Here is a 23,670-nt window from a genome sequence, read left to right on the forward strand (position 1 = left end):
GACATCAATGCTTCATCCTGAAACTAGTTTTGAAGGAGCAACCATTCATAAAAGGACAAAAATGTAATATAAAAAAAGAAAGAAAATATTTTATATATAAGAAATACATATTTCATAAGCAATACTGAGTCTGTGAAATATTTAATTGATTTTAAATATAATTTAATTTTTAATTTTGTCATTTTAATTTATGTTATGGGTGAGTGACTTGGACTCTGTATTGTACACCAGAGACTTATAAACATGTCTGAAAATAGTACACATAGACAAGACAAGAGAGAGCTTATTATAAAAACATGGTAAGAATAATTACAGCTAAAAAATCATTTTTTTTAATTATATTAAGTATGGTAGACTTTTTTTCTTTTACAGAAAATATGTTTACCATGGTAAATATAGGTAATTTCCTTTATTTTTTGCTTCCTTAAATTTGTCCCATATCTTTGGTGTGTACTTCACAGGAAATTACAACAGTTTCTGTACTAAACTTTCTGTATGACAATCGTCATAGCGCCCCAGTAACCGGAAGTCCGGTGTTTTACACAGACAGCACACGTTCCACACGAGCATGTGGATGAGCGAGGGGCCGCCGAGGGCGGGGCTGAACTGGAAAAGAGGGGTGAAAAAAAGCTGAAATCCCGTTGATTTATGGGAGTAGTGGGGCTTTTGGGGTCCAGACTCAGCTGCCATTGCTAAGCCGATTATTTTAAATAATCCACATGCAGAAACCAGTGAACAAAGCAACATTATAACAGCTTGCTATTTAAATGACTCGTTTATCTTTTGAATGATTCGAATGAAGAATGTGTTAGAATGAATGAAACCATGGAACAGGCACACAAAAATGTTTTTTATTTATTTATTTATTTATTTTAACTAGATGAACAGTTCGTATGAGATGGATCTATTTTTAATAAATTGGTTCTGATTTGTTTACGAACTAAACTGGACGATTCTGTTGCATTAAACGCACGCTGGATATTATTCGTGAACAAAGTTAATTCTGAGTCTGTTCCTCTCACAATGCTACAGTATAAATTAGAATATAATTCAGAATATAAACGAGTCGTATAGAAGTAGTTATTATATTGTAATAATGAAATTGCCTCCGTTTTGAAGGCACTTCTGTCACCATTTATTGCCAGTGCATGGAAGAGACCAAAACAACATTCCTTCCTTTGTGAAAGTAAAAGAACAGCAACACGAACGTGAGTAAATAACAGAATACAAATTTTTGGGTGAACTATCCCTTTAATATATATTCGCGTTTGTTTTGTGTACGCTGCACCCTTAGTCTACGCCCACCGATACTGCGCCACGCCCAGGCCGCTCTCGGGGTCTCCCCTGCTGATGAATAATCATGAGAGAAATGGGCGGAGCGTCGCATGTGACGGCGTTGGGTCATATTGTCCGCCCGCCCCCCACTCCAAGTATTAATTTACATTTCTAAGGGTCCTGTCTGCAACTGAACTGTTTACAAGAGAGAAAAACCAGATTTAACAGACACACCTTCATAACAGGGGAGATGAACTGATGCCTTTCCTTCTTCTGAGGGTCATCTGAAGTCACTTGCCACAGAAAAGTATCGCTCAGGACTGATTTGAGGTATGTGTGTGCTTGAATTTGTTTCTGTTTTCAGGACGCTTTGCATCAAAGCGCGTTATTTGTCGTAGTGGAAATGAGACGCGCGTTATTGGAAACAATGTTTATGCACACAGTCAAGTGATACATTGATTATATAGTAAATGTATCAGACAATAGATCAAACAATGAGCAACAGAACAATAAAGCGCTCAAATCACGCGCTTCAGAACGCAGATGAACAATGGCAAACTAATCTTTGAAATAATGAAAGTAGGCGTGTTTCGTACCAGGCTACTGTGTTCACAAGTTAAAATAATTGCATATTATTTTTGTTTAAATAATCAGTTATTCATATTTTTGAATAGTACACGTAGTACACTTAAGTAAATGAAATTCATTAAATAAAAACATAACTTGAGTAATATAAATATTTTGTATATGAATTCATCATATATATATATATATATATATATATATATATATATATATATAAATATATATATATATAGATAGATAGATAGATAGATAGATAGATATTTCTGGTTTAAACATTTTTTTTTTTGCATTCTAAATAAAGTGCTATTTTTATTTATTTATTTATTTTTAAGAATAATGCATGCAGGTTGAGTTAAAAAAAAAGTATAGAGTAGTTCAGTCAGCAATTCCAAGCACATGGGACGTGTCATGTCTTGTCTTGTCTTGTCATGTCTTCCTCTCTGTAGAACAGTGTCTCTCATTTACTGTCCAAGTTTATTTTGTCTTATTTATATGTTAGACATTCTCATTTACTATGCAAACTATAGAGGAGCTTAATAATATTTGTATATTTCTAAAAAAAATAATAATACATTTTTACAGTAAATATCATGTCCAGACAAACACAGTCTGAGAACATATTTCACAGTGACTGTGACTCTAAGATCGGTTTATTTGTAGTAGAGATGTTGCAGTATATGTTCAGTATGATCATATTGAAATGGGTTTTCTGTATTGGATGATGGGGGTAGGGAGGGGTTGGTTCTGAGTCCGACCACATGTGTTTGCAATTTGGAGGCTGTTTTGTCAAACACTTACATCTGTTTTTTGATCTTTGAACCAGTCCCCCCACAAGTGCTAGTGAAGTCTTCCCCTTTCTGTTGGTGTATCTCTGTATCTGTTTCTTTCTCTCACACACACACACATTATCATTCTGTGTGTGGTTTCCGTTGTGTATAACCATGAAAGTGACACAGGGAAAGTGAGATAGAGGGAAATACAAAGAGTCATGACTTCAGACTTCCCGTATATGATGATGCTTGTCCCTTGAGGATGGGTAGGACAGTGGTGTTGAGTGATTAGGGGTTCTCAACCTTAAAACCGCATTTTAGGTCATTAGTTGGTTACATTAGCTTGTTGCGTTAACATCCTGTCCTAACTGTTCTAACTAGTACTTTCATATCAGCTCTCACTTGAGGGTCAGACAAGTACATTCTGCTTCCTTAATCTGACCTTTCTCGATAGATTTCCTCTGAGATATAGTGAATTAATATGTGGATGTACTTTGACATGGTTATTAAAGCAGAAAGAGTTGACTAATAAAATACAGTGTCTAAAAGAAGTGTATTATCAATGCATTTAAAAATTAATCTAAAAAAATAATATGTTTGCTTATTTAATCTCCTGGTAAACTGGGAATGTCTTTTAGCTGGAATTAGTTTTTTTTTTTTAGCTATCTGGACACTGTGAGTCAGCAGCATGCTTAGGTCTAGACTGAATTTTGTCTACACTGCATTTTGAGTGCATGCTGGCATGCATTTATATGCAGCATATTGATTAACCTAATGAACATGTTGCTCTAGAGGAACTTCTTTCTCTTGTGGGACAGTGCCGTTTCTGTACACTTGATATGCATTGATATGGATCTTTGTTTTGGTCTGTATGTTCGTGTGTGTGTGTGTGTGTGTGTCTCGGTGCTTCTCAATGTGCTTTGTTCTGTTACAGCAGAGCTGTTCTTTGACAGTTCTCTTTGTTTCCTGCTTGTCTGCTCATTTATAACTCACACCTTCTCTTGTATCTCATATACATATTATAACTTATGATAATACATCATTTTAATATGACTGCATATGTCACACAAAGGATTCTGAGCTATATCTGCTCATTAAAGCATGACGCAATATTCATGTAGGGTTTGATATCATAAAGCGCGGAGTGCATGTTTATGTTCTTTGTTTCTCGTTTCCATGGATTTCCGCGGTGACGTTGACACCCAGGGGCTGGATTTGGAGCTGTTATGCTAAATCGCTTGCGTTGATGTTTTGAAGAAAGGGTTGGTGTTGAGATTTGTTGTTTGGTTGATAGTTTAAGATGGGAAATCGTAGAACAGATAGTTTGCATTCATTATTTTGTCAAATAGAAGTGCATACTGTGTTTTTGTTGGGGCATGAACAAAGAGTTTTGCCCCGAACCCGTTATTAATGTCTCAAGCATCTTTGGCATAATGTTTGGTTGAGAGGCAGAAGAGAATGGAGAAGTGAGATAATATGCAGTTACATGTGTCGTGCCAGATAACGGTTTGTTTTTAATGAACACATGCGTAGAATATCTTGTGCATTTTGAGTAAGAGAAATCATCAGTGGGTGAATAAATCTGGGTCAGGATGGGATTCATTTAGTGTAATGTTTAACAGAATCATAGTTGCATCATTGAATTAAAATGGTTTTAATTTCAGATTTGAATTATGATGTAGGAAATTGCATGTTGTTTTCTTTTTGTCTTCTTGTGGTTATAATTTGTGTAATTTATGCCGTCATAAAAGCTTGTGTCTAATCTGTAGCATTTGCACGTTTGCCCATGAGTTTAGGTGTATGTTTGTGTGAATTATAAATCTGTAGTGTAATCCAGACACGGACAGCTGTCTGTAAATCCTTTAGTCGGATCTGACCAATAGCTGCTTGGCATTCTGTTGCTGACATTGATTCTCCGCTCTTTAAATCAAACAAAGAAACATGACAATCAGATACCTCTTCTTCTCTCTCGCCCCACGCGGTCCAAGAAAGCTCACAGGGCACAGGGAAGGCTGGACTAATGGATGCTCAGTCTGATTCATGACCACAAGATAAATCTTAGATCTAAATCAGGATGCCACAAACTCGATTCATATTGTCCCAATAGAAGCCCAAAGTGCTTGAGGAGTGATGTGCTATTGTAAATATAAGTAGATATTTTGTTATGTGAAGAAATGTAGGTAGGGAACTAAGATACTAAGGTTCTAGGAGGTTCTGTGATGATGTTTTAGGTAGTGGTAGGGTGTTCTAGGTGGTTGCTAAGGTTGTTGCAATTTACTGGGGTGTTATAGGTGGTTGCAACTTGCTAGGATGTTCTAGGTGGTTGCTAGGGTGTTAAAGGTGGTTGTAAATTGCTAGGATGTTCTAAGTGGTTACTAGGATGTTCTAAATGTTACTAGGGTTTTCTAAGTTGTTCTAGTTGCAACTTGCAACAATGTTCTAGGTGGTTGTAAATACCAAAAATTTACTAGAATGTTCTAAACAACTGTCAGGATGTTCTAGGTTTTTAGTAGAATGTTCTAAATAACTGCTGGGATGTTCTAGTTGGTTTCAACTTGTTATAGTGTTGTAGGTGGTTGCTAGGGTGTTGTAGGTGGTTGCTAGGTGGTTACTTACACCTGTTTTATGAACTTTCATGCAATTGTTGGTCTGATTGCTCTTCAGCAAGATGCATGATTTGAGGTATCATTAAAGGGATACTCCACCCCAAAATGAAAATTTTGTCATTAATCACTTAACCCCATGTCATTCCAAACCAAAAAGCTCTGTTCGTCTTTGGAACACAATTTAAGATATTTTGGATGAAAACCTTCTGTATCATCCACGCCACAAGGATGCACTGTTTTATTTAAAATCAGTATAAACAGCGCATCCTTGTGGCGCGGATGATACAGAAGAGCATACACAGCATATGGTGATATGGAGAGACACAGAGAAGACCGTTGACAAAGGAATTATTGAATAAAGTCATTATTTTTGTTTTCTTCACTTACAAAAAGTGTTCCCGTCACTTCATATAACCCAGATTGCACGTCTGATGGCAGATGGAGTATTCTGACGATGTCTTTCATACTTTTATGGACCTTGACACTGTTATTTATTTGGCAGTCTATGGGACAGTCTCAAGCCTCCCGGTTTTCATCCAAAATATCTTAAATTGTGTTCCGAAGACAAACAAAGCTTTTATGGATTTGGAAAGACATGGGGGGTAAGTGATTAATGACAAAATTTTCATATTGGGGTGGAGTATGCCTTTAATGTCCATAGCACCAATGGTGCAGTTGAATAGCTAGGGTAACATGTTTGTTTTAGGCTATATCTCTAACCCTAGTGTGAGCAATATAACGGTACTTCCCTTGTTTGAGCAACAGCAATAGTGATACTTCTCTAAGCAAGTAACACTAGGAACAAAAGTCTGTTGTTTTAGCAGACACATAAATGCCATGCAGACACCTGTAGTTTTTTTGTCAGTCAGGTTAAATGCATCTGTCTGTGTGGACAGACAGCGCTAGGTCAGCAGTCTCTTTGATGGCTTATTCTCTTCATCATGAAGGCAGCAGTTGGCTTTTGGTTGTGTCGCCCCTGTGAGAGGAGTATTGCAGTATATAGACTGTCCTATATGTCCTCTGTATTAAATTGCAATTGTGGATTGTGTGTTTTTATGAATTTTTTCACATTAAGTCATAGTAAAATAAAATAGTATAGCAAATGATGAGGGAATTAAATCTAGTAATGGTGAAAGATAGATTCGAAGTCATGTTGCTCACATGAGCACCATGGATCAATGTGTCAATCTAGTGTGGTTTTTCATTACTTGAAATCATTGGTTAGTAATCCTAAATGTTGCATCCTTATACATGCATTAACACACGTCCCCAAACATACAGCACCTTTCACATGCCCCTTTAATGTAAGCCCTGACCCAGCAGGTGCTGGCCACAGCTGAGCAGAATCAATGGCCCCTCTGTTCCGCCCTCTTTGTTATATAGTGCACAGTTGCTGGATCCCTCATATACATACTCAAACACATCTGACCCATTCTGGACAGTTGCTGCACCCCTGATAACATCTTCATATGGACAGGGGGTTCAACGGTGACCTGAGCATGAAGATGCTGGATTAGGTTTAGCTTAAACTGTTTGACTTAAAGGGATAGTTCACCCAAAAATGATAATTCTGTTATCATTTACCCATCATTATCATACTCATGTCATTCCAAATGTGTGTGGATTTATTCTGCGGAACACAACTGTAGGTATTTCAAAAAAATAAAAATTTAACATTCAAAATTCAAAATACATTCTTTTGAGTTCCATACTAGAAAGGAAATCATACATTCATACAGAATGACTTGAGGGTGAGTAATTGATGACAGATTTTAATTTTTGGCTGAATTATCCCTTTAAGGCCAGTAAGATACAGCTACAGATCTCTGCCCTAGTCAGTTTACATACACATGTATTCTGTCACTATGTTTACATTGCAGTTATGATCATGCTACAGCAGTTTTTTCGTAGTCAGCTACTATCCATATATTTATTGAAATATTTACAGAAATTAATATTGATAATTGTTATTTATTAATGGAATATTGTAATGTTTGTATAAATAATATAGACTCATATACTGTACATCATAAGGGAAAAAAGACACTCACAGTCACAATTTCCATTTCATGCCAGCTTTAAATGATTGATAAAGAGTTTCAGCTTTGTATTTTAGAGTAAGTGCACAATGCTGAGTCCATTTTTAGTTTGATTAATGTGTATACACCCTTGATTAAATATTGCTATATTGCTTTAATCTGACTGACATCAATCTTTTAAATGCATGCAAACTTTATTATTGTGTGGTTTATAGATGCCTTTATGCCATATATCTATTTAAAACTTTTTTTCTTTCTCTTTTTTTTATATTTTTTTTAAAGGGTGCTTTCACACTAGCACTTTTGGTGCGAATTAATAACGTATTATTTGATAAAAATGTGTGTTTGTGCGTGTGTTTCACTCACTTTCCTGACGAGCGTGACTGATGCACTGCAAACAGAGTGCTGTATATCTAATTTCTGTTTGCCGTTATGTACCGAAGCTTTATAAACAAAATGAATGGTTCAAAAACATAAATATATAAAAGTGCAGAGAGCAATGTTATGCATTTGCCGCCTTCTCCTGAGCCGTCGTTACTAAGCAATAGGGGTAAACAGCTGCTGGCTTGATGACGTAAACGAACCGTGGTTAGGACCCAAATAAAATAATAGGAACACAGTCCAGTGGGAACAGGGGGAGGGGGGAGCAATCAAACTCGGGTTCGGACCAGGCAAGCGAACCAAGTGTGAAAGCACCCTAAGATAATTGTGTCTATTATAAAGCCTTTGCAGGTTCATCACATTCCAGTGTTGTGACATAACATGGTGTTGCATTCACTAAATAATCTCTATTCATGCAGTATCTCTTCTTTGGAGCTACATTTCGGTAGACCTCTCTAACAACACACACATACACAAAGCCAACACAATCTACAATTCATAATACCAGCACTGTACATTCAATTCATTGCAGTCTTATTTTACCCTCACTTATGACTGTCATAAGACAAGTTTTATACTCATCTGCTGTTTGGTCACAGATAAATCAAGTGAAGACTTGAAGCAGCAAGAGCAGAAAACATTTCAGGTGAATAAAAAAAAGACTTGTGGGTTTGGTGGGTGAGGGTAACAGGAAGTCAGTTTTTCATTTACAGTTCACACTAAGCCCCCACAGAATTGAGAAGAGGAACAAATGAGTGTGTTTAGCAGTAGGAGGTGGTATGACGGATGTTTGAACACAGATATGTCGAGATTGTGTGATCTTGAGGATTTAGTAAGTTGTGACCCACACAACCAATTGAGAAAGAGCGAGTGAGTATATAAATGTAGGTTATGCACTAGGCTTTCTTGTACATATAGCATATACATGATAGATTTGTATCTGTTGGTAATTTGTCACAATGCAATAAGACACAATACCAGATAACATGTTAAAAAAAAAAGTGTTAAACCCATGAATAGCACCTAAATGTCCAATTGGTGAGGACTTTTTTTTTTGCCTCAAAGCCATTGACTAACATTATTAGCTAACGTGGGGAACAATGAAATTATTAAAGAAAATGCATAATATGACTCTCTGGAGACTTCCATTTGTACCTGTGCACTTGCACGCATAAATAAGCGTTTCCTTTTCCCAATGTGCAGCAGTGACCTGACATCTCATCACATGACCTAATTCTCTTGTGGGTTACTTAAGGTCAGGCCTTGAAATGCCAGAGGTCTTGCCTTTACTCGGATCAGGAAATGAAAATAATTCCAGACCAGGTCTTTCATCCAGATCCAAAATGTGACGATTTGCCATATTGTACATCAACAACGTTTCAGTAATCAGTCCTAATGAATTATTGACAAAGTGTTTTGTTTTTGACATCCATAGCCACCAGAGAGCAGCACAAAGAAATGTTATTTTTATTTTCAGTTCAGCATGAGAATCTTTCAGTCCAGATGCATTGCTCTCTTTTTGACCTGATTCATGTGTTTATCAGTGTATATCCGATCTCTTCTTCACAGCAGCAGATACACAACCCCCACAGCAATGCCCAGGTGCATCCACAGATGGCATGAGTCTTGGTGTTTTGTCTCCGCATTGGCATATGGACTGAATCAGTTTTTGTTGTTATTTTGTAGTTTGACTGTAGTGTAGCAGGGTTGTGCTTCATACAAGTGACTTGTTTTAATTATATGGACAATAGGTAGCAGTTTAGGCTTCAATCATTTTGCTGTGGAGTCCAATTATTCTTTGTTTTCATTTGAATGCCCAATGTGGTGGAGATGATGCAAGCAGTTTAATGCTAATAAAATGAAGTGTCTAACCTCTGACCCTTCAAGAGGAGCCCATAAATGTTTATTTCTTTCTCTTTCTCTCCTCTGTGCTGTGGAAAACTCCTTAGTTTATGAGTTTTCACATTTTCCATTGGCCCAGCTAAGGAAATGGATGAGATTCAGCTTAAAAATCAGTTTAAGATGAGTGTGACTGTTTTTGCTATTGTCTTCTTTAAGAACCAAACCTTTGTGTTTGTGCATATATTCACTAATTAAGTTATAGTATCTGTCTTTATTAGTGAATCATTTTGAATGTTTAAAATATGTTGAAATACAGATTTAAAGAATTCAAACAATTTAAGCACTGTTGAAAGCATCTATTGAAAAGAAAACACACGATTTTTAATTGTTTCAAACAATAATAACAATTAAAATGATAAAAAAATCACTTTTGCTAAAATTTAAATAATAGATGAAAACTTAATATACAAATAAAATTAAATAAAAATGTACATGAATAAAAAACAAAAGCGCATAAGTCACTATGCTAAAAATGTTAATTTAAAATTAAAAAAATACTGTAATAATGTATGAATGATACCAAAATAACACATGCCTCAGTTTGTAAAAACAAGCAAAATTGCATTTACTGTATATACACTTGCTCCATAGACTTTGTGTAATTGTCAGTCCATTTGTTTGTGTAGACAGTTATGTATTTTTTTGTGGGGATATTTAGCCTGGACTGTTCATTTAAAGGATTATATGCAATCATTTTTAGATCTCTAGCTGGTTAGTGGCAGCCTGATTCATTCCTATCAAGGGAAGACAGGCGTTTCACGAGAAAATGAGGGGGAGAAATGAATCGTCTGGAGGACTGTTGATACGAATTGAAACCTCTGTGGTCTGTAATGAGTGTCGGGTGGGACGTGGAGTGGGGGATGGTCCGGAAAGCCCTTTATGCCAGAAATTAGGTTTAGTTGTGTTTAGAAAACTGTGTGAGGAATTTCTTGTGTGAGTGTTAGGTTAGAAATGAATATGTTATGAAGAATAGGTGAAAGTGACGGCGCTACAGTGCCAGTGAAAGGGATTTTAGGATTGGGGAGGGGCTAATATCCCCTCCTGCTGTGTGTAAACGGTGCCCAATAAGGGTCAGATGGTGTAATAGACTGCCAGCTGCTCCCTTCCTCCCTGCATGTCTCTTTCCCTAGTGAGAGCGGAACAAAGAAGTGGCATCATTTCCACCTCCTCCATCTCTCTGTGTGTGTCTCAGTGCTTGAGATTGACCAAAATGGCAAGGGATTTTTGAGTTTGTCTGTTTCCTGTTATTGCCGCCCCATGTTTTCGACCAAAGTCTGTGTGTGTAGGCATTGGAGAGATGACTGGAAAAGGAAGCTGAGGGTGATTGATTAAGGTGCACCCACCCTCTGGTCGTAAAATCACAAAACCAAATCCATACTTGGCCGTATTATTAAAAGTATTGCAGCAATCTATATCGAAATTCCCTATCATGCTCACATTTCAAGCTTGTGATTTTTGGATGTTGTGTTTAAAACAACCACATGACTCTTATCAACAATAAGAGTCATTGATCTAAGTATGTAAACATTCTGAAATCATGATGATGCCGCTGTGTGATCATTTACAGTAATGGTTAGTGCTCAGAAGGAGGTGTGGGTGTTTTCCTATATGCAGTTCTCCAGCTTTTTGTTATGGAAGTGTGTAGGCATGTGAGTTTGCACAATTTTGTTTGTGTAGGAGAGGGTTAATAAGGGCCATCCAAGTCATTATGAACTCTTTGAAATAAATTTGTTCAACCTTTCTAGTGAACTCTCCTTTTTAGTGCTTTATTGACTTAATTATCAGTTTCTAGAAAACCAGGAAATATAGTTTCCATGTTATTACTAATTATTAAAGTTTAAAATAACTGTTTTCTGTTTTAATATATATTAAAATGTAATTTATTTCTGTGATGGCAAAGCTGATTTTTCAGCATCATTACTCCAGTCTTCAGTGTCCCATGATCCTTCAGAAATTATTTTAATATGCCATTTTGTTGGTCAACAAACATTTCTTATGATCAAAATTTTGCAAATCAGTATGTGGAAACATTGTTTTCTGGATTCTTTGATGAATAGAAAGAAAAAAAAATCTTGTCTTGTATCAGATTGGTATTCTTTAGTGATATTAAGTGTACAAGGTTTCATAAACTCTACCATCTTATTGTTAGTTAGTGTTTGGGAATAATATAGGCCAAGTTTTTGACTATCAAATTGGCAGCATCATTGTTTTTGCATCTTAGAACCAATAAATGGTCTTTTTGGATCAGAGAGGAAGTTTTGAGTTTTGAAACTTACAGCGAAAGTTATGTTGCAATGAACTATGATATACCCTATCAAAGTCACACATATTGCCTAATTTTTAAGACCTACCATATCACTTCAACGTGATCTACACATTTATTTCTTGATCTTACCTCAGCTTTAAGTGGAGCATGAACAAAAGCACTGCAGCTTTTAATCATTAAAGCAAATCTGGCTGATATGCATGATCGCTCATATGCATTGTGATGAATAAAACTGTCCCCTCCATGTGCAAGTCTGTGTGCTGGAACAAGGTACAAGACTGAGAACTGGCAAACAGATGCCTGCCAAACACCTCCAGTCCTACTTAATGACTGACTAGACGGTTTACAAGCATTCCTGTAGTACTTACATGCACAAACACAGACATGCATGCAGATATATGCTCTGATGCATCATTATCAATGCACAATCAGTATGTAAGTATATCGAAATGACTGGTGTGTTAATGCTCTGCCGTGGACACACCCGTGTGCTTAGTGTTGTGGTGGTCACCATAGAGACGTCTGTGCCCTGCTCAGGGTTGAAGAGTACAGCTCTGTAATTAAAAGCTGGATGTGGGCCTTTTATTAAACGCACTTGTCCTGCAGGGCTCCCTTTTGCAGAGACTTAGGCGTATAAGCAGTGCACAATAAATGCAAAAATCGTTGGTGATATTGTGGCATGAAGTTTGCAGTTCTCACTATAGTATTTGTTTGAGCATTATTTATAGAAATGGTCAGTTATCGCTTGTTAAAGTGATAGTTCATGCGGTGATTATTTACTCAGCCACATGTTGTTCCAAATCTGTATGACGGACTTTCTGCAGAAGACAAAAGTAAAAAAATATTTGAAACATTTTTGCAATTTTACAATTACAGTGAAAAGCACTGTAAAAGTGTCATAAAAAGTGATCTGACCATATGATAAGTCTGTGAGAAAGAAACAGAACAATAGTCTTTATTCACTGATAAGCTTATCAATAACCACATTGTGAAGATTGCTGATAGGAGTCAGCACATTAAAACAGAGAACTGAATCAGTCTGAATTGGGAACTAATCGGTCAGACCGATTAAGCGAACTGACTGAAATGATTAGGAAGAACGATTTGTTCCTTAATTAGATATGATCATGAGTTCACTCAAAAAAGGTGCAAGGAGAGATAGGATAGACTTTCAGTGAATAACAATATACATTTTGAGTTTATTCTTCATATAAAACTTACTTTTGAAAACTGGAAATATACAGTTGAAGTCAAAGTTTACATACACCTTGCAGAATCTGCAAAATGTTGATTATTTTACCAAAATAAGAGAGATCATACAAAATACATGTTATTGTTTATGTAGTACTGACCTGAATAAGATATTTCACATACATAGTCCACACGAGAAAATAATAGTTGAATTTATAAAAATGACCCTGTTCAAAAGTTTACATCCATTTGATTCTTAATGCTGCGTTGTTACCTGAATGATCCACAGCTGTTTTTTGTTTAGTGATAGCTGTTGATGAGTCCATTGTTTATCCTGAACAGTTGCCTGCTGTTTTTTAAGGGTGAAAACTTTTGAACAGAATGAAGATGTGTACATTTTTCTTACTTTGCCTAAATATCATAATTTTTCATTTAGTATTTCCCTTCAGAAGCTACAGAAGATGCTTACATGTTTCCCAGAAGACAAAGTCAAAATTCGAAAAGTTTTCACCCCCGGCTCTTAATGCATGGTTTTTCCTTCTGGAGCATCAGTGAGCATTTGAACCTTCTGTAATAGTTGCATATGAGTCCTTCAGTTGTCCTCAGCGTGAAAAGATTAACCTCAGAATCATACAGTCATTGTTGGAAAGGGTTCAAATCATAGACTGTAAAAAAATATGGACGTAGTGTCCGTGACGTCACCCATAGACTCCTCAATAGCGGTTTTGAAGCTCAAAGTGTGCAGAGCGGGCCATCGCCATCTTGGCAGCGCGTCACCGCGCGACTCTCCCGGAAAATCGAAAATGGGCAAAAAGGCGGGCGCTGGTTGCTGAAGCCACGCCCACCTAGGGCGATGGCATTGTCAGCAGCGGCAATCCACCTGTCACTCAAGTGGCCACGCCCTTAATTATGCAGAACTTTAAGGCTTAATATAATTTAAACGGATGAGTTATAAAAAAATTCACCCCCCTCACAGTTGTCATGAAGGGAAAAATTAGCAATATAGACCAAAATCATTTTTTGCACCAGGCTGTAAACGTTTTTTTCTGCTGTAAAGTTGGGCATTTTAACATTTGGAGTCTATGGGACTGACTCCCTTTTGCAGCCAGCCTCAAGCGGCCAGTCGATGAATTGCAGTTTAAGTCACTTCCTTATTGGCTTCACGAGAGAGAGCGGGAGGTTGCCGCTCGGTTCAAATACACAAAAATGCTGGAAAACCAAAGAATTTGTGGGACCTGAAGGATTTTTCTGAAGAACAGCAGGCAGTTTAACTGTTCAGGATAAACAGTGGACTCATCAACAGCTATCACTAAACAAAAAACACAGCTGTGGATCATTCAGGTAACAACACAATATTAAGAATCAAGTGGATGTAAACTTTTAAACGGGGTCATTTTTATAAATTCAGCTATAATTTTCTCTTGTGGACTATATGTAAACATATTTTATATCTTATTCAGGTCAGTACTAAATAAACAATAACATGCATTTTGTATTATCCCTCTTATTTTGGTGAAATAATTAACGTTTAGCAGATTCTGCAAGGTGTATGTAAACTTTTGACTTCAACTGTAGTGCATTAGTTATATGGACTACTTTTATAATAGTTTAATAATGGTTTTTGTCATTTTGGAGATTCATAGCCTCATTTATATTTTATTGGAAAGAGTGTCCAGAAAGACCACAACAAAAAGAAAGTCATACAGGTTTGGAAGAACATGAGGGTGAGTATTTTTGAAAATGAAAATTTGTCATCGCTTGCAAACCCTCTTGCTTTTCCAAACCTGTATGAGTTTCTTTCTTCTGAAGATAAGGAGATATTGGTAATGTTGGTAACCAGTTGCTGGTAGCAATCAACTTCCATAGTGTCCATAGAAATTAATTGGGACCAGCATCTGCAACAGTTAACAGCATTGTGAGTAAATGATGATAGAATTTTCATTTTATGTGAACTGGCCCTTTAACTAGATAAGATCAATGTAGCCTACCATGGTGACTTGAGAAATGATACTTCTTGTTCTTTAGACTTTGTGAAACTTTAACGTTTCAACACATTGCAGTGTCAACAGGAACTACTCTTCCATTGAATCTAGAAGGAAAGTTTGAGTGCAGATACAAACATTAAACAGCGGCAATAAAACACGTTCGTTGCAACTCATTTACATGTATTTAAGCAGTGACCACAGTTAAACAGGTTGTCTACAAACATATGGCCAACGAGGAGTTTGGGTTTTGTCTTTTAAGAAGCGCTACACGCTTCAAGCAGTGACATAAATTACCCTTGATGCATTATGATGTGTTTGGAATGCCCACATGTTGTTCTTTAAAATTAAATCACGTCATGACAAGAATAACCCAGATGTTGTGTATCACACACTGTTGGTGAGCATGACCTCTACTGGTCAACAGATGAACTGCAGCTTACAAAGTGTTCTAATTTCACGTGGCACGTCTTTTACTTTGTAATAAACCACAGTATTGGTATTGTAATTCTATCATGGTTTGATATAAATGCAGCATGTCACCTTTCATATTAATGGTTTTGCCTGTGAGCTGAAAACCTGCATCTTTACTCTAAATCAATCCATTCTACATCAGTTTTGAAGGTTATAATAAGATTATGAAAATGATACACACATTAACGTGTTAGAAAACAACACACAAATTTATGATCGCCTTGAAAATTGCATTCTTCTAGCCCCATCACGTTCACTATTTTCTTTATTTTAATAGCTCTAATCTCAAAGTTTATCCTATATACGGAAGCAGACCTGTTTTTGTCATTTTATTGATGTGTTGTGACCACACTCTTAGGTGTTTATATCTCGACTCAGGTGATAAAAGATTAAGCGGGCTGTCTGAGAGCTGTTCTGCCAGGGATGGGTGGGCTGTGTTAGGTAATAAACCATCAGGCGGAGTCAAAAGAGCTGTTTATAGAGCGCAGCACTCCGTCAGAGATACAGAGCTGCAGTTTCATCTAGCCGTGGGAAGTTGTGCTTCATATCCTGAGATTTTAAAGAAAACTCAAACGCAGAGATGACTACCATGTTCAGATACCCCGTGTTTCCAGTCCTTCCAGGTGAGATTTGGGGGTAATATTTAGGGGAAATAACATGGAAATACAGTTTTAGGCAAAGTAGAGTAGCACTTATTGTATTATATTATTTTTATTTGTAGTAATTATTAGAATAGTTAAAGAAAAAAAAACTCTGTTGACCTACATTTGCTTGTAAATTCACATCGTCGGGATGTGTGTCACACTTTTATCAAGTGATGTGATCATGTTTATTCAGATATAGTTTATCAGCCTTCAACTGATATGGAGCTGTGTGCTGAATGATACATGCTTGTTTGTTAGTGTACAAATAATGACTAGTATCCGGCTATAAACAAATAACCATGTGAGATAACAGTCACATGGGTTTGTCATTCATCGTGTTTAATGATAAACCAGAGAAAGAGAGATTTATTTATTCTCTGATATGACAGTTTCAGTGAAACTAAAAGAATGGCTTTCCCCTCGATATCCTATTATTGTTATTATTTTGAAAATTTGTAAGAAAGAAAGAAGGAAATGGTTTTAACTGGAAAGCAGTCTCCCCTGATCATAATTTTTTGACCCTATGATTTGGGCAAGCCTTTTATTTTATTTTATTTAGTATTTTATTTTAGTTTTATTTTATATTATTTTTTATTTTTGACATTAATATGGCTTTTAAACACTAAACACTTGTCTAATATTTGTTTCTGTGTCAGTAAACACTGATGTGTTGATCTGTATGTTGTTGTTGTGATACATCTTATGTTTTAGTCAGGACTGTTGTCTGTGTGTATATTATTGATGTCTGAATTGAGTTTATGAATTAGTGTTTTAAAAGTTGTTTTTGCTTCATTCATCAGATCAGTTGCTTTTTTTTTTTTTGTATAAAAGGAAAAATGAAAAACATTTAAAGTTACTGCTAAGATAAATGTAGCACATTTTGTTTAGGTTGTAACAGATGTTAAAATTGATGTATTTATGTCTTTTTCTCAGGTCTGGACCAGGCAGACATACCAGAGGGACTGTCCCGTGTGCGGAGCATTATGGCAGAGCCAGACTATATGGACGGTGATAGCGATGAACTCATCAAGCCCAAGAAACTCCTCAACCCAGTGAAGTCCTCCAGAAATCACCAGGACCTACACAGAGAGCTCCTCATGAACCAGAAAAGGTGATGCACATACAGCCTACATTAGATCACTTCTCCTACACTACATCTGTACCTCTTTCACTCAAAATGTCTTTTTGGCAAAATATCTGAACATGCTGTGTGGACATGTGCCATATATATATTGTTGTATTATGTGACAAGAAAGAGGACCACAGAGTGATATGACCTGAAACTACTAGCATAGCTATATAGGAAATGCAGTCATCATATTGAATTATTTGACCACATTTGATCACATTTGACCAATCAGAATCAAGTATTCTGTAATAAATGCCTGTATGACTTGTATGAGTTATATAAAGAACAATTTCTGCCATTCCACTTTTGCATATTTCTCAAATGATTTCTTAAGAAGTTACAGTCATTCTGAAAACTGATTCTACCCAGAGGACTTTCTAGGATGAATGAATGTGTTTGTGTGCTGTATCTAGGCAGACAGGAAGCAGAAAAAATGCACTGGAAACAATTAGTTTGAGTCACTTGTTTTAGTCCTCTCATTTTTTTACCCCTCTGTCTCTCTCCTTCTCATTGGTGATGAATTGTGACAGCAAGGGTATACACAAGCTCTCTATTACGTAAAGCAGTTTTTTCTTTTGCAGTTGGAAGTTATTAGGAAGAACCCTTGAGGATAGAAGTTGTTCTTGTAGCTTTAATGTGAATAAGAATGGATAAGTCACAACACAAGTCATTTATGTTGCAAGAAACATATAACACACACACGCATTCTGCCAGCATGATTATATAAAATCCTGTCCATTGGTTCTCACCGCCCACATTAGTTGAGCATGAAGAGAAGAGTTTGTAGAATTCCTGCAGACATCGGAATCCTCGGTTCAGGATTTATTCCAGTAATTCCTAATTAGGTGTATGTGTATACTTAAGCAGTTTCCAGACAGTGCAGAAAAGATTCGAGTCTTTGTTACCTTATCATGTTACAGATTTGTAAAAATTACTGTGTGGCTTGTGGGTGATATTTTGGACTTGTTGAGCTTCTATGGATTAAAATACACAACACAGAGACTGCAAATGACATTACATTTGTTAATAATCCTATATATATATATATATATATATATATATATATATATATATATATATATATATAATATTTATATGTATTTATTTACAATATTTAGTGATAAAACAAATAGAATAATATATTATTTATGTATGAATTTACTATTTTTTATTTTATTTCTTATAATTATGTGTTTTGGCTTACTGTAAATCTGTAAATATTTAAATATTTAAATATTATAAACATAAATTAATATCATAAGTTATATAAATATATTATTTAAATATTATCCATGTAAATGTTTATTGTAAATGTGTGTGTATATATCATATTTAATAATAAGTAACTTCATGATACCCAACTATAGTCATACTTTTTCTTTCCCAGGGATTGGAGATTAAATTGATCTTTTTAGCTAATTTTGGGGCAGTCATGGACTGTTCATTGTCCCTGTTAAATACAATTAATGATCTAATGAAGGGGTATTAATGATGGGGCTGTGGGGTTACGTAAGACCTAATCACTGCACAGGCCTGGATATCGTGAAGACCCTTGAGAAAGGGGGCCTATAATTTCAATTTTCACACTTTTTGTATTTTGTCTTAAGATGTTAGTGAGTCTCACTTGATTAAGAGTGGGGAATTGTGTCTGTGTGCTTGTTTTGGTTTAGAGAAAGGGAACATCTCCATAATCTAAATGGGATTAGTTCCAGATGTGGTGCTCAGAGGGATGCTGAAAGATGTAGGGTTACATAAGAAGGATTACAGCATCCCCTTAGACTTTCTTCCCACCCTTTCTCTGTTCCCTTCTCTGACACCCACCTTCTGTCTGTCTGCCTCCCACCCTGCTGTACACTAACACTCAAAGTGTTTCTCTACACTCACAATCTTATGAAATCACATCTACGGCCAGTTCAGAAGGTGAAGAACACAGAGTGATGGAGAGAAAGAGGTCGGGCTATATATAGTCTGCTGCATCATATATTAGATAATGTATTCGGTTGGGGGGCCGGGGTGGGCTTTTATGTAATCGAGGCCAGCCTCGTCTTTGCTTTATGTTTCTTTTTGTCGCTAGACATCCGTCTCCTTTTCTTTTTTCTGTTATTTTGCCAAGATGTCTGTGATGAATAACCACACATAATGACAAAGTGACTGTTTCTAGCAGTTACCAAGGGACCAGTGTGTTCCTGTTATATAATCACTGACGACACACGCTGGCATTCCTGAAGATGTTTGTACCTCAGAAATTCTTCGAACAGAAGTATTTTTAATCTTTTCATCACAGGTACAAGTCTTAAAGAGATAGTTCTCCGGAAAATTACATTTTCATAGTCATTTACTCACCCTGTCATTTCAAATCTATATGACTGACTTTCTTCCAAACATTATTCAAAAGAACATTGGATCTCGTTGACTTTCAGTGTATGGACAAAACAACACTAATGGAAATGACATGATGGTGAGTAAATGATCACAGAATTGTAATTTTCTTTTTGAACTATCCCTTTACGCCCAATATTAGCAAGTCAGTTTGTTATTCTACAGTCAGTTCACTCAAGAAATATCACTTGTTTACTCAAACCCAACCATTGTTCCTGTTATAGCTGAATGACAAAACAGCCATAAAACCACACCTATAGACACATCCTTATCTTAATACTGGCTCAAATAAAAACAATAACTTGCAGAAAGCACACTAGTCAGACTAAAGCACAAACCTGCAAAGCTCAAGAGGCTGACGAAGTGTTTACTTTGGAAAGGCTGCATTTACACATTGTTTAAGCCTGACTGTGGTAATGGGGTTGTTTTTTCTTGATTTTTCCTTGATTATTTTAGTTTTGACTGGAATAGTTTAGTCTCAGAGTAGAGAACAGTCACATAATTCAAATCAAAATGACATAAGCAGAGTTTTAAGACAAATTAGATTTTAGTTCTATATTTGGCACGTAAACACATAGCTTCTGCCTGGCAACAGATATTGCACATGTATTTAATCATTAATCAGAAATGTGCCCTGAATCATAAAACAATCATTGTTTCCTCTTATCTTGTTTGTGGAATGTACCTGATCTGTAATTGTTCTCATAAAGTTACCAGCACAACAGACACATTCCACTCACGTGATTAATGTCTGATCTGCTTTTGTTGTTCTTTCTTCTCATAGAAGAGATAATAGTTGGAGGGAGAAAGTAAAATACCGTTCAGAAATTAAATCAGTGAGATGACACAGAAATGGAGAACAGACTGAAGTGTGTTTTTTTTCTCATGATTCCATTTTTTTTTTGGAGCCGTATAGTTATGTAACTGCTGTCCAAATAGCCAAAACATTTCATCTCCCATTTTCTCAGCTCTGATATTCTCATCTGCTCCTCTCATTTTTACTTCATACTAGTCTAGACAAGTTTACAAGTTTTGGAGCGATGGACAAAACTCAACAAGTCTCTGGTCTGCCAGGCAGAGAGCAGGATTATGTTAAAATACAGCTGGACAGACAGATTTTTGTGTTCTTATCAGTTTTATTTTTGTATTACATACGTATATTGTAGTATTTATTAATATATACTGAATTATCTTTTATCATTGTATTTTTAGTTTTAGTGCTTTTGTCATGTTTATAATTAAAAATAAAAATATTTTAGCATTTTTAATACTTTAGTAGCATTTATTGTTGGTTAGTTTTAAAGATCTAATCTTAATTCAGCCTCATTTCAGTTTCAGATATTTTGGTCATCTGCTCTTCCTCATATCGCTTTGAAATTGGCAATCACATTCTTTGACTTCTATTCCAGATATGTGTTTTTCTGAAATTCATTACATATGAGCTAACTGGAAGTGTTTCATAAACAACTGGATTCAAGCTTGTTAATTTGGAGAATTATGCAACAAAGATGTCACAGCAAAGTACTGTTCATTTAAATAGTTAATCTCCATACGCTCTAAACGTACAGCAGCCTCTGCTCATTATAAACCAATTCCAATCCATAAAACCCACCCAGGAATCCATCCATGCTGGATTACAGTATGTGGGGCAATCAGGATTTTCACAGGGACATGTTCACAGTCATATTATGTAACCCTATGGATTATTATCACTAAACTGTGCTGGAATCATCTCATCTTTTGCTCTCTCATTAAATCAAACCTCTGATTAAAATCATGAAATGGAAGCATTTATAGTTTTAAACTAACTCCTAATACTAAATTTTTGATTTCAAAGGGCTCCATTTGTGCTCAAATTATGCAACTATTTGATATTTTTCTAAGCAATCAGACTTATAGTTTTTTTTTTTTTTTCAAAAAGTCCTATATACTTGCTTTGAAGGAGCTATCTATCTATATCTTACAGTGTGTCCAAAATTGTGTATACTGTCTTGAGTAAGTACTACATTGGGAACTAATTTTGTGACTGTTAAAAAAGTATATTCTATATGATTATGGGCTTTATGAATAAAATTCAGGTGTACTGCATCTGCCATGTTGTTATTTTCATATGACTTGTTAGTTGCGTTGCTTCACTGCATAAACATAAAACCTTTCCTATGGCCTCATGGGACATTAAGGTGTCTATCGAATGCACACTTCAGAATAATAAGTCATTTTGCCTACTGTTTTTCAAATACTATGAATTTGAAAATATTGTGTAATGGTGGCAACTTTTGCAGTGGCAATGACCACAGTTCTCCAGACAATGTACAATTGTGGTTATTTATTGCCAAATATCTCATCATCTCCTTGTTTTTCTTATCACAGGGGCCTTGCGCCGCAGAATAAACCAGAACTCCAGAAAGTGATGGAGAAGAGGAAGAGAGACCAGGTGTTGAAGGCTCAGAAAGAGGAGCAGGAGGCGCACAAGAAAAGGTCAGACCTTGAGATCGAGCTCATGAAGAGACGAGAAACCCTTGAACAGGTATGATTCCTCACACACAAAGACATAGATGTTTAATAGGCTTATCCAGAAATGACTGAATGAAATTGTCTTCTCGTTTAGCTGGAATTGGAGCAACATAAGAATGAAGAGGAGCAAGAAAACACCCCAGAGTTTGTCAAAATGAAAAGCAATCTGAGAAGAACCAAACAGGAAGTGGACGGGCAGGAGCGTGCCACCTAGAAACAGTTTCCATGGCACATTTGTTGGGAAATGGATTGGTGTTTGTGGGGATTTCCTGATGTTCCTCCCCCATGTGTCCCTATGAAACAAGTGACTGTAGACGAACGGTTCCTGTTGCCTGCTCGCAGACACAACCAGTATTCACGCCGCCTCTTTTCCTGAACAGCGATCACACATAAAGAGGATTGAAGACTAAACGACACACATACACACAAACTCTTGCACATGGGCGCAGACTTTTTGCCACTGGTTGACTGGCTTCAAAGAACATGCATGGCGGAACAAACAGAGACCACAAGATTACTTTGTTGGGTATTTTTTTATTTTTTGGAAAGGGGGCACATATTATTTTACTATTTTACTTTAAAGACCTGAAATGGGACACTGGATGGACACTTTTAAGCCAAAACAATCCTCTTTTATTTATGTTAAGTGTAAGCTTTTGTTCAAAAGGGCTTTTCAAGACATTTTCCTATTGGTTTATGTTAAAGGAAACTAAATATAAAGTTCCAACAATGCAAGTCGTGGTTGCATCATGCTTGCTTTTTATGAATTGTAATGTTTGTGCGCGCCCTCTGCTAAATTTCATAAGCAATACTAGTTGTAGTTTTGTGAGGTTTCTTTGCAAATATTTTTGTTACAACTTTTTTAAGGAATACATTACTAATAAGTTAATACACTTTAGTTCAATGTGATAATAAATGCAAGTGCATCTGTTTTCTTTCACTTGAATGGTAGTTGTTCATCTGAAAAGTTGAAGGAGAACATGAAATGTTTATTAATGAAGAACGACACGTGGTTTTGTGTAGATTTGAGCCAATAAATAACCACTCCTTGTGTTCCCTTAAAACCTTCTTTTAATAAATATTATTTTATCATGTTGAATTCTTTGTTAATTTGATGTCTGTATGAATCTCTGTGTGACCAAGAAGTGCAAGTGATCTTAGAGAGGAAGGCAATTCTTTTAAAGGAATAGTTCACCCAAAAATGAAATTTTGGTTAACATTTACTCACCATCAGGCCACCTAAGATATAGTGGATTTTGTTTCTTCATCTGAAGATATGTGGAGAAATGTAGCATTACATCACTTCACCACATCACCGGTGGATCCTCTGCAGTGAATGGGTGCCGTCAGAATGAGAGTCCAAGCAGCTGATAAAAACATATCAATAATCCATGACTCCAGTCCTACAATTAACATCTTAAAAAGTGAAAAGCTGTGTGTGTGTACAAAACTATTCCATCATTAAGGTGTTTTAATTTTAAACCATTTCTGGTCAAAATTACTGCAAAAATAATGCTTCCTCCAGTAACAAAA

General features: G+C 36.1%; 1 protein-coding gene across 2 annotated transcripts; it reads left to right on the plus strand.

Annotated features, from left to right (window-relative positions):
• Positions 1–1,437: 1,437 nt before the first annotated feature.
• LOC109108708 (protein FAM107B-like) lies at positions 1,438–23,236 on the plus strand. Of its 2 annotated transcripts, none has more exons than XM_019121814.2 (4): positions 1,438–1,605; positions 17,049–17,226; positions 21,994–22,150; positions 22,232–23,236. In XM_019121814.2, exons 2-4 carry the CDS (start codon positions 17,099–17,101, stop codon positions 22,349–22,351), a joined length of 405 nt encoding a protein of 134 aa, XP_018977359.1. In that variant the 5' UTR covers positions 1,438–1,605; positions 17,049–17,098; the 3' UTR covers positions 22,352–23,236. The 2 variants fall into 2 exon arrangements, with proteins under 2 accessions (XP_018977359.1, XP_018977358.1); XM_019121813.2 differs by lacking the exon at positions 1,438–1,605 and adding an exon at positions 15,938–16,094.
• The last annotated feature ends 434 nt before the right edge of the window (positions 23,237–23,670 follow it).

Source organism: Cyprinus carpio, chromosome B18 (genome assembly GCF_018340385.1).
Source record: "Cyprinus carpio isolate SPL01 chromosome B18, ASM1834038v1, whole genome shotgun sequence".
Taxonomy (NCBI): domain Eukaryota; kingdom Metazoa; phylum Chordata; class Actinopteri; order Cypriniformes; family Cyprinidae; genus Cyprinus; species Cyprinus carpio.

Excerpts from the sequence above, each read along its gene's own strand:
- LOC109108708 (XM_019121813.2), top strand. The coding sequence starts at position 16,052 with ATGACTACCATGTTCAGATACCCCGTGTTTCCAGTCCTTCCAG. Across the intron at positions 17,227-21,993 it reads CTCCTCATGAACCAGAAAAG|GGGCCTTGCGCCGCAGAATA; the intron begins GTGATGCACATA and ends TTCTTATCACAG. Across the intron at positions 22,151-22,231 it reads GACGAGAAACCCTTGAACAG|CTGGAATTGGAGCAACATAA; the intron begins GTATGATTCCTC and ends CTTCTCGTTTAG.